Consider the following 12,059-nt stretch of genomic DNA (forward strand, 5'->3'; position numbering starts at 1 on the left):
CTCAACATATGTCGAATTAATTGCCGAACACTTCTGAAATCTATGGGGTAATTGTCACATCATTGCAGCACCCTCAGATGTTATTGGAGAACTAGGTCTCCAGCTATGAGCACCGGAAGGCTTTGCAATAATTTCTGAGACACTTAAAAAATCTCTGATAGGGTAGAGAACTACTTCGGCCTAATCGCCCATTTTGGGCCTATCGAGCAGAAAACTTCTAATAAATCCATGATCTCAGAGTTAACAAGTCAATTATGCGTTTAGTACGATACTTTAGTTAATAAGCTACCGAACGAAGTCAATGAGAACGCGTAATATGACCGAATCAATTTTTATCTTCATCCGATAGGCCGAAGTGAATTCATTGGCGTTTCAATGGCGTTGCAATGTGTTAGGCCGACTTTATAATCCGTAGGCCGAGTTTGGCGTCAAGAAGCAGTGTTAGACTTTTGACAATATCTCAACGATTCGTTTCTCTTTATCAAATCTTACGGTACGTACGAAAAGGTAAATAAATTTGGAAGCCATCAGTAATAATAACATTTCGTTTGGTGCTAAACTGCGCTAGGTTAAGAAAGACTAAATGCGGTTTGTGCTTAATAGGCCGGAAATGGGGTAGTTAACCCTACTTGATCATTCTGAATTAATGAGAAAATATCCTGAGAAGTTTTTGAAGAAGACGAAGAACTAGCCTATGACTAAAAATCTCGTTAATAACGATTTAAAAAAAATAAGACCTATTGCTCCACCAAGCTTAATCGATTTCAATTCAAATTTCTTATGGTATTTTGAACTCATTAAGATGCGAACTCATAGTGCACTGGCCCTTTGAAGTTTATATATGAATTAGTATGGGAAAAGTGAACTTTTTATTCTCATCTCGCTGTAATGATCTGCGGAAAAGTTTGCTATTTGTACTAATGTGAAATTTTCTTAACAGCAACTATGCTCAAGACCACATTTAAATTGAACGTCAAGATTAATAAATTAATTAAGTCTTCTGACAAGCTCCATAAACTGCTGTAATAGATGATTTGCGAAGCTGTTGCTCAAAATAATCTTTATAAGCATAGAAGTAAACCAGGAAAACACATTCCCTCTGCCTGAAGAATTATTCCAACAACCAAGCCATTAGAAATGCAACGCTTCGAAATCATTGATAATCAAACGTAATAAAATATGCCGTCTCCCTTGACCAACGCAGCACGCATTCCATTCCAAAATTACGTTGAAATAATGATTACTAACTCTTTCCTATTTTATAACGTATAGGAACGTATTAACAAATTTTGTTAACGCCGGCGAATGCAAACGCAAACGGAAGCAGCTGAAGCTTAATGATAACGAACGATGACGATGAGTGAAGACACCGATCAATGATTTTACATAAGGTTCAGGGCCAACGGGGCCAACAGCAACTTGCCTCGTAACTTGCTGGTGTTATAAGCAAACATATTATAAACTATGCTGAGCACTCAAGTGACGACGTCACGCTACCATAACATTCCTTACTGCGAACAGTGAGATTCACGTCACAGCCAACACATGAGTACAGAGAGAGGTGAAGCAGATCGTGAAATATGGTTGTATTAGTAAACCAAAAAATCAACGTAAACGCAATTAGTGACGTCACTAATTGCTAGTATCTTACATGGGTTTCACTCACACAACTTAACCGATTGCTTCACCTCGGTAATCCACGCATTGACTGCCAACAGCTGTTTCGTGTAAAAAGATAAACATTGCAATGAAATACGAACACCACTAAACATTTACACATTTCACTAATACTAATAAGTCTGTTGGCCCGGACCTTACATAAATGACATTGTACAACGATGACACCGCTTCGTGTTTTGATTTGCGCTGTACCGGGTTCGTGATGTAGGTTCGCACGTGCGTAGATGTTGGTATGCGTGTTTTCTTCCAACGCTGCAGTTCAACGTTGTCATCACAAACCGTTTGGCGCTGTTATCTGTCTCTATTGTCTCTATAAATTCCAGAGTGAAAGGGGTCTTACAAAAATAAACAAGCACATAAGCCGCAGGAACATAGTGCACGTCCTGAATTTGAACCCTTCACAACCCGACTATTCGATGTTCAAAAACCATGTCAATGAGGCAAGCAAAACAAAAAGATATGCAAAAATGATATGTACATGGTTAGAAAGCCTAACTTTGCAAATGTGGCATTACTAAAAGGTCACCAATATTGTGAAATTCTGTGTGGGACTAAATAGCTATTAAGGAGAAGAGAAGGAGCAAATTCCATTATGGCTGTAATTTTTCTTTCCTACTGAATGTGTGACACTCATCTCCATTTGAATGTTTTTACTTTTTATTGAATATTTTTATGTTGTAGAAGACACAAATTGATTCATAACACTTATAGATGTTTATTCAAGTTTTGGCAACTGTATTTCTATTGATTGTATGATTCGTGGTACAGCAGTTTAACATATTTATTTTTACTTATAAAGATAATCATCTATTGAGACAATCTACAATTTGAACCAATTTTGTTTTTTTTTGAGTATTTACTAATTTTTAGATAAAATTTCCTCATCAGCCAACGCCAATATTTTGATTAACATTAAGGCTACAAATATATGTTTTTGTTGCTTTCGACGTGCAATACATATATTCTTTTATTTGCCAATTCTGAACATGCATGTAAGTTGCGATAGGAAAGGATACACATGTGACAAACTGGATATTCAGTACGTTAAACTATTACTAACCAGGTTTGTCTACCTTACAGGCTAATGGTACTTGATAGTGCAAAAATCGGCGAACTTGCTAAAAATTTCCCAATCAAATTTTTAAACCGAATACCATGTTGAGGAACTGTTCGTAGTGAATTGTTATCACCCCGTCCTGATCTGTGTCGTACTGTCTGAAGGCTGACGTCAGTGTGTACAAGATTATACAGCATTGAATGAAATCGTCGAACAGAATCGTAGCGTTTCCGTATCGATCAAACTTCCTGATCAAAATATCGTACAGGCCGTCCGAAAGGCGATAACCGAAAGTCGTGAGCGCTTGTTTTAGTTCGTTTTTATCAATGTTCCCGGAGCTGTCCGTGTCGAAAGAGCGAAAACAATTCTGCCAATCCACGACATACTTCCAAAGAGCTCCGAAATCCTGAAAATTAACACTGCCACGATTCTGACGATCGAACATTCCAATCATCAATCGGACGGTTTCCGGGTTAAATGGGTTCCACGTTCCATTGGACAACGCTTGTTGTAGTTCATCTGCAGAGATGTACCCGCTCCTATCTCGGTCCACCTTCTGGAAAATGTTCCACAGGGCCTGTTGATCTGGCATACCCGCCATTATGTTCGATGTAATAATTGCTAGCTACTCCTAAAATACAGTCGATAATGTGATATTGCATCGAAGTTTTCCAATTTGTTACTTACAATTGACGAAAATTTACGATATAATATCCAAAACACTAGGATTGAAATTCTTTACAAACTTTCTCGAATGACGTTATGATTCATCCTGAGATGCCTGAGATCCGGGACGGGACTTGACAACAGAGTGGCCAGATTATTTTTTTTCATTATTGGTAGCTTCTCAACACGGCGAATGAGAACGCCAAATTTGAGTTTATAGTTCACTCATAATCGCCAAAAGTGCAGGAACTCAACGATGAGTAAAATTTGTCTCATGGTTTCCGATGGAAAACCTAAAAAATCTGCCGGAAAATGAGAAAATTGACGGGAATTTTTCCCTGGAAAATCCTTTGGGTACAACTAACTTACTTTTGGGTAGAATTCGAGTGGAAAATTACACACGGTTACCAGCGTAAACACATTAATGAGTAAAAAAATATACATTATTTATATGCATGTAAACTTAATTATGAAAATAGTATTAATCACCTACCGTCTAGTATGTCCATCGTTGCACTGTCCAGCTTGGAACATAGTTCCTTCATTTTCCGTTCAACAGGAAATATATACAAATGGCGTCTTGTTTACGCAGGATACTGCAAAGTTTGAAGTTTTTTTTTTACCCATTAATGAGTATAAAAATACACATTTTTGACTGGTACTTCATTCTTAAAATGTGTATTTTTTTTACACATTTTAAGATCTCCTAATTTACACATTTTTTGACAGCTGATGCACTTCCACAGTTATTAATTGAGAGCTTTCGATGCCTGTACCATTTTTGCATTGGTATAATTGTGTGGCAAGTACAATCATACTTCTATGCCCAGGGAAGTCGAGAAATTTTCCAACCCGAAAAATTCCTAGACCGGACCGGGAATTGAACCCAGCCACCTCCAGCATGGTCTTGCTTTGTAGATGCGCCTTTACCGACTGAGCTAAGGGAGGGAGGTATTTTAATACTCATTAATGGGTAAAGAAAAACTTCAAAACTTGTTGCATACTGCTTCGTTGATGCACGCCATTTGCCTAAGCGAAAAAATTTCAGCAATTTTAGGCAAAGGATGAGGAACTACGGTCCAAACTTTAAAGAGCAACGATGGACAAGCTAGAGGGTAAGTGGTTTATATTATTTTCATAGCTTAGCCCTAGAAAATTTTTTTTTAAGTTTTTCATTGCCCGCTGTCTGGCTGTGATTTTTTTTAATTAAATAGTATTGAATCCGTGCAATCTTTATTTAATCATTGGCACAAATAAGAAAACTCCATTCGTCACCATCATATTAAAATTCTGTAAATGATTACTTTTTACACATTTTGCAGTAAAAACCTTAATTGAAAAATGTGTAAAAAATACACTTCTATTGACGTTTCATGGGTTTACACATAAATGTGTAAACGCAGTTTACACATTTTATGAGTAGACCCCTTTTTTCACGAAATGTGTGAATTTTTACACATTAATCTGTTTACGCTGGTTACCGTGTAGGCCCCTTTTTTCACGAAATGTGTGAAATTTTACACATTAATGTGTTTACGCTGGTTACCGTGAGAATTGCACACAAGTAAATGAAAACTACTTAAACCCAATGAGCTGGATTACCGAGGTGAAGCAATCACTCACACAACCACTGTACGATACACGCAAGTACACGCAAGTAGTGACGTCACTACTTGCGTTTACGTTGATTTTTTGGTTTACTAATACAACCCTATTTCACGATCTGCGCCACCTCTCTCTGTACCTCATTGACTTAAACCCGCTTTGCCTACTTTTGGGTTCCTGCCAGGCCAGTGACAAGGCCTATACCAACAGCAGCGTTTGACAGTAGGCAGCATGTCCCGGGCTCAAATCATTTATTTTGCTGTGCTGGGCCCGCTGTCACTGTATAACATGTTGCCTACGCGCCTGCCACTGGGCTGGTTCCTGCAGTAAAGTGCCGAGATGAGTGAAAAGAACTTACTTTTGGGGACTTTTTTCTTACCGTGTGCTTGATAATAACACACTACACGCTAACTTGAAAGTACCCATTAAATGAGTATCTTATCTTAGCTGTCGAAAAATGGGTATTTATTTTTTTTTTAAGTGAAAAGCTACACAGAAAAAAAGTTGTTGAATATCAATGACATTTATATAAGGTCCGGGCCAACAGGCAGCTTGCTGGTGTTATAGTACGTTCAGACTACAGAGTTATAACAACAATCAATACGAAACTAACGATTTTAAATTGGCTCACCAGTTTAGTAGCCTATTGGTCCCAAGCAAACGATTAACGTACCCTATTCTAGTCGAAATTCTAGTACTACGCAATGTTTGTTTTGATTCGCTATGAAAGTTTGACAGATAAAATGAGGGGTTATTGGTTTTTCCTATGTTTCGAGGGGTGATTCGACAAGCTTGGGACCGAAGATAGTACCAGAGGCGAGACCAGAGGTGAGCCAAAAAGTTGAGCACGTTTCTTCGGGACCTACTTGTCTTAGAGTTACCTCTATGGTTATAACATGTTACAACGGTTGTCAAATAATTGCAACACAGAAACCACCCTCAATATAGCGCTATAACATGTTATAACCATAGAGGTAACTCTAAGACCACTGGGTCCCGAAGAAAATCATTATTATTTTTGGCTCACTCAGTACCAGAACAACGGTCCCAAGCAGTCCCAAGCTATTTCACTCACCCCTGCATGTTCTGCATGAATCCACACACACCTGATGTTATCTGTCAAACTTTCATAGCGAATCAAAACAAACATAGTGTAGTAATAGAACTTCAACTAGAATAGGGTACGTTAATCGTTTGCTTGGGACCAATAGGCTACTAAAGTGGTGAGCCAATTTAAAATCGTTAGTTTCGTATTGATTGAACTCTGTAGTCTGAACAAGGCAAAATATAACGTTGTACGATGTACATAGATTTTGCGAACAAAATTACATCCATTGATGTAATATTGTATCTGCTTTTTGCTATTACATCATTATTTCATACATCAGCTTGAATTACCTTGATCGATATTACATTTTTTTTTTGCTGTATAGTGCTTTTTCCACCGACAAACCGACATGAAACTTAAAATAACTCTTGATCGAGAATCCATAACGGCCGATTCAAATCTGCAGCGATCCCATCTGTCAAAACCATAGAAATGTTATATCTAGATAAAAATCATTTGTTCGAAATAGATTAGACACGAATCAACTCATAAATTTTGTACGCGTGTTCGTTACAAATACAAATACAAATATTTCAAGCTGACATTGCATTGGGTCCTTAGTAACATTGACAGATTTTCTTCGTCAACTTTCTTTTTGTATTCCCACGACAATGTAAATATATTCCCACAGACAAACAGACATAACTCTTAGATGAAAATTCTTCAAAATATATCGTCAGGCGTATTTTGCATGCGCACAAGCACCATCTATCATCCACATTCCCAAGCATTGGAAGCATACCTCGTTCATGCAATTTTTTCACTAGTTGCTTTTCCCTCGTTTTGTCAACGCGTCAGCTGTGTTGAATAAAAACAAAACAGATGGAAGTCAGTGATGTCTGTTCTACGAAATTTTCCGAAGTTCTCTAGAATTGATTGAATCCTGCAGAAATACGGATCCGTCACAGAACCCGAATAGACATTTACATTAGCTCACCGTTTGATTTTGATGTCTACATCAGCATCGAAATCAAATGTATGCCTGATGTCAAACATTAGGAAACATTATGATTTAGTTGTATTTAAGCAAGGCAAGACTTTTATTTAGGGATTTGTTTTGTTTGCTTAGTGTGCTTTTTCTTTTGCTGGAAACAAGTTTTTGAACGAGGTAATGAATCACTTATTAGTGCCCTTTCTACCACCGCTCATCACTTTAATGTGTACACAGAAGAAAAAAAAATACGTATCAATCAATGATATTCATGGTAAAGTATTGAACATCAATAACTGATATAAGTTGATTTAATATTACAGTCATCAACATGATTTGTTCTCGAATTCTATGTACATCGTACAACGTAATATTAGGAACGGAATGACTAATGTGCAGCAGTTTTGATGTAATATTCAACAACTTTTTTTTCTGTATTCGTCAGATGTAGTATGTGTATCCAGTGGGATGCCTTGACCACTTATCATTTTCAAGAGCTGACATCTACTAATTAGATGTGAAAAAGAACTGGCATCACTGATAAAATTGAAATGTGGTGGCTTGCTCAATGCTTCAGTAGCGCCACCATGACAAATGCAAGCACATTCCCAACTAAAACATTATTTGCGATGAATGTGATTGTGAGTGTTATGTCTGTTTGTCTGTGATATTCCTATATATTTTCAGTACACAAATCGATAAAAGAAATTTTTAACTAGCATCTATAATACGACAAACACAACAAGGAACGGTTATGGGCTCGAGTTATTATCGAAAGAGAAAGTAGACGAAGATAATCGATCAATGTTACTTAGGACCTATAGCACACTTAATCTAGCTCGGTAAAATCTCCAACAGCCGATTACCTCGGCATTTACTTTTGCTGATATCTCTGCAAAATATCTGTTTGTTAGCTGATATCTCAGCAAAAAGTTATTTGTTAGCTGAGTCTCGGCAATTGTTTTACTGAATCTCAGCAAAACAAATTGCAGAGCTGCTCGGCTGTTGGAATATTGGCGCAAAATTTCAAGTGTGTACACACTTAATCTAGCTCGGTAGAATCTCCAACAGCCGATTACTTCGGCATTTACTTTTGCTGATATATCTGCAAAATATCTGTTTGTTAGCTGATATCACAGCAAAATGATATTATTTGTTAGCTGAGTCTCGGAAATTGTTTTACTGAATCTCAGCAAAATAAATTGCAGAAATACACAGCAAAAAAAAATGTAATATCGATCAATGTAATTCAAGCTGATGTATGAAATAATGATGTAATAGCAAAAAGCAGATACAGTATTACATCAATGGATGTAATTTTGTTCGCAAAATCGATGTACATCGTACAACCACAGACAAACAGACATAACACTCACAATTTGTTCATCGAACAAGCATTTAACGGTAAATTTAAAAGTATTTTAGTTAGTAGTACTGCCACCTGTGGCGCACATAGTCAATTCGCTTGCGTTTGACGTTTACACACTACCGCTATCTGTACAGCGTACTACCACAAACGAAGTGACAGACGACTAACTGGCGAAGAAATCCATTTAAATAATGTGGTTCACTGTAATAGAATTTTCTTGGAAGCTTGTGCCATCATCCACCAGATGGGTTAGTTTTTTTGTTTTGATTTGAACAAAGTTGATTTTGTGTACAATGATTCTTTGACAGTGTGCAAAGAGTGCGTATCATTTTGTCATTTTTTTATGCATTTCAGTTTTGAATAGAGTGAAAGAGATAGAACCAAAACATTCTAATACATTTGGTGAAAATGCTAGTACAATCCAGTAAAAGTGTTGCCATGTGGTACAATCCAGTAGTAGTGGTGTTGCCATGTGGTACACTGAAAAATTGAAATAGCAGGTTAGTCACCAAAGTTTTCGAGCCGCTCCGCCTGTCACTTCGTTTGTGGTACTACCCACCACAGTGTACTCAACAGATGGCGGTATTGTTTTAGCGACGATGTTTTGCAGTGAGAAAAATTCAATGTGTTACGTCTGTTTGTCTGTGGTACAACGTTATATTACACAACCGATGGATTGACCTGGTTGCAGCAGTTTAGATGTTATATTCAATAACTTTTTTTCTGTGTACTCGGCTGTTGGAATCTCGGCGAAAAGATTTAAGTGTGTAAACACTAAGATTTTTTTACAGTGTAGTAGAATCACAAACGAAGTGACAGACGACTAACTGGCGAAGAAATCAATTAAAATAATGTGGTTCGCTGTAATAGAATTTTCTTAGAAGCTTGTGCCATCAGCCACCAGATAGGCTAGTATTTTTGTTTTGATTTGAACATAGTTGATTTTGTGTGCAATATGATCTTTGACAGTGTGCAAAGAGTGTATCATTTTGTCATTTTGTTTATGCATTTCAGTTTAGCGTGAGAAGAGATAGAACCGAAACATTCTAGTACATTTAGTGTTGCCATGTGGTACAATCCATTAGTAGAGTTGCCATGTGGTACAATCCAGTAGTAGTGGTGTTGCCATGTGGTACACTGAAAAATTGCAATAGCAGGTGCCTCACCAAAGTTTTCGAGCCACTCCGTCTGTCACTTCGTTTGTGGTAGAATCCGAGGGGGGTGACACATCTAAATCTCAATTCTAGATGCTCAAAAAATCTCACACTAGCGAATAAATCTTCGAAAAATCTTCTTTCATTTCTCGCATCTACTTGCATCGAGCATCATCTTTTTGCAGGAAATCTTCAAAATCGTGATAGATCTTCTTTCTATCTACTCAGCATACGCGCAGCTAGCCACATCAAAACACAATATTTCCTGCATCGTAGATAGAGTCGTCCCCCTCGGTAGAATCCAAGAGAAATTTATGCGTCACTAGTGGTGGGAAATAATCTCGGAAATAATATCACTCGATGGTGATAAATTTATTGCAACCGGTTCAAATTCCAGAGTTTGAATGATAAATTATTGAAAAAAAAAGTTCAAATAGTGAAATACGATCATTTTTATGAATGATACATGTAGGAAATTTGTCGAATAATATAATATTATGTAAATTTTCATTGCACTGTGATTGAAATTTAATAAAAATGCGTTTTTTGATACACCGATATTATTTAGGTTATGTTGTGCATGACTGCAGATTACCATCCCGAAATTGACATCCATGTCTGCTGCTGGATATACTGGATTATGTTGGGGGGACTCCATGCGACCTATACGGGAAGGACTAGCGGTTTTAGAGTCCCAGCATATTGTGTGCCTGGGCTACACCAGAAGAATGGGTTTGTGCTGCACAATTTCCATCCCGGGGAGCGGCCACTTGAAATTAATCTCAAATTACCCCATGACAACAAACTTTGCAACTTATTTTATACTTATTCGCTCTGTCCCTGTAAACAGTGGTAGCCTAGGTGGTAGCCTTTCTCCACTAAGCGAATTTGTTGCTTCCCGACTTCGAAATACGAAAAAGTTGAAATTTGTTCTCGTTGCATCCCGGGATAATGCAACGATCTTGCAAGAGCAATGAAAATGTTAAGCGGTGGAGCTTAACGTTTTAAAAAAATCAACTATTTTCCTGATTGCAACCAGTGATATCATTAAAGTCATTTGCCATTTTGAAGAAGGCTTCTTTTCCTACAATTTAACAAGCTTTTTGATCACTAAAAACGTACAAAACAAACAAGCCTTAACCGTCTCCGATACTCTGCAAGGAAGAATCGACTGCGAAGCAATTCTGCAACAAGTGAACATTAATGTTCAACCTCGATCACTACGCAACAGTCTTATACTGAGACTTCCACTTTTTCGAACTAAATATAGCTTAGGGAGCGCTATTTACGGTTTGCAGCGTGTGTTCAACCGAGCGTCTAATAAAGTATGTTATTAACGAGGTTATTTTGCATTTTTTCCAGAATTTTCAAGGGACATTGGCCTCAATCAACTTCAAGTGCAGGATATTTTGCAGGCTTTAAAAAATTTAGACGCCTCAAAAGGTCCTGGACCTGACGGAATTCCTCCAGTATTTATTAAATGTCTAGCAATGGAACTCACTGCTCCATTGTTCTGGATTTTTAATATGTCCCTGGAATCTGGAACCTTCCCAAAAACTTGGAAAAGCTCATTCCTAGTGCCTTTAAATCTGGCCGAAAATCTGACGTACGTAATTATCGTGGTATAGCCATTATCTCTTGCATTCCTAAACTATTCGAGGCAATTTTCAACGAAAAATTATTTCTCCAAATCAAAAATAGAATTACTGACATGCAACACGGCTTTTTCAAGGGTCACTCAACCTCGACAAATTTACTTGAATTTATAGACTATTCATTGAATGCAATGGATAATGGAAACCACGTAGAAGCTCTCTATACAGACTTTAGCAAGGCATTTGACCGCATAGACATACCAATACTACTTTTTAAATTGCAAAAAATTGGAATTGAGTCAGGGCTCCTAAAATGGCTTGAATCATATTTAACTAAACGCCAACAAATAATTAAATTCAACGGAAAGAAATCGAGTCCAATTCAAGTCACTTCAGGCGTCCCCCAAGGCTCTCATTTGGGACCTCTTCTTTTTATTCTATACGTAAACGACATTTCTTTCATTCTCAAAAAACTTAAATTTCTTATTTATGCCGACGACATGAAGCTCTTTTTGGAAATAAGAAATGAAGAAGACATCAATTGAATGTAAAAAAATGTAACTTAATATCATTTAGCAGGAAACGAACAACTTCAAATATTTCAATTGCACTAGGAAATCAAAATGTAGAAAAATGTGAAAGAGTTAGGGATTTAGGAATTATCTTAGACTCTAAACTAACTTTCATAGACCATTACAACACAATTATTCACAGGGCAAATAACATGCTAGGCTTTATCAAGCGCTTTTGCTATAACTTTCAGGACCCATACACAATTAAAACACTATATATCGCCTATGTGAGGTCAATACTGGAATATTGCAGCATTGTATGGTCTCCTTTTTCAATCACGCACGAAGAAAGGTTAGAATCCGTACAAAAACAATTTCTATT

The 12,059-nt window shown here is 37.2% G+C and overlaps 1 protein-coding gene across 1 annotated transcript; it reads right to left on the reverse strand.

Moving 5' to 3' along the window:
• Window positions 1-2,328: 2,328 nt before the first annotated feature.
• On the reverse strand, window positions 2,329-3,514 carry Alg-2 (Apoptosis-linked gene-2). The gene is made up of 2 exons (XM_065229215.1): window positions 3,425-3,514; window positions 2,329-3,368 (listed from the first exon to the last, which is right to left on the reverse strand). The coding sequence occupies exon 2, from the start codon at window positions 3,336-3,338 to the stop codon at window positions 2,814-2,816; it is 525 nt and encodes a 174-aa protein (XP_065085287.1). The 5' UTR covers window positions 3,339-3,368; window positions 3,425-3,514; the 3' UTR covers window positions 2,329-2,813.
• Window positions 3,515-12,059: the final 8,545 nt, after the last annotated feature.

Source organism: Ochlerotatus camptorhynchus, unplaced genomic scaffold (genome assembly GCF_037179485.1).
Source record: "Ochlerotatus camptorhynchus isolate MF236.1 unplaced genomic scaffold, CSIRO-AGI_Acam_v1.1 ptg000309l, whole genome shotgun sequence".
Lineage (NCBI taxonomy): Eukaryota > Metazoa > Arthropoda > Insecta > Diptera > Culicidae > Ochlerotatus > Ochlerotatus camptorhynchus.

Excerpts from the sequence above, each read along its gene's own strand:
- Alg-2 (XM_065229215.1), bottom strand. The coding sequence starts at position 3,338 with ATGGCGGGTATGCCAGATCAACAGGCCCTGTGGAACATTTTCCAGAAG.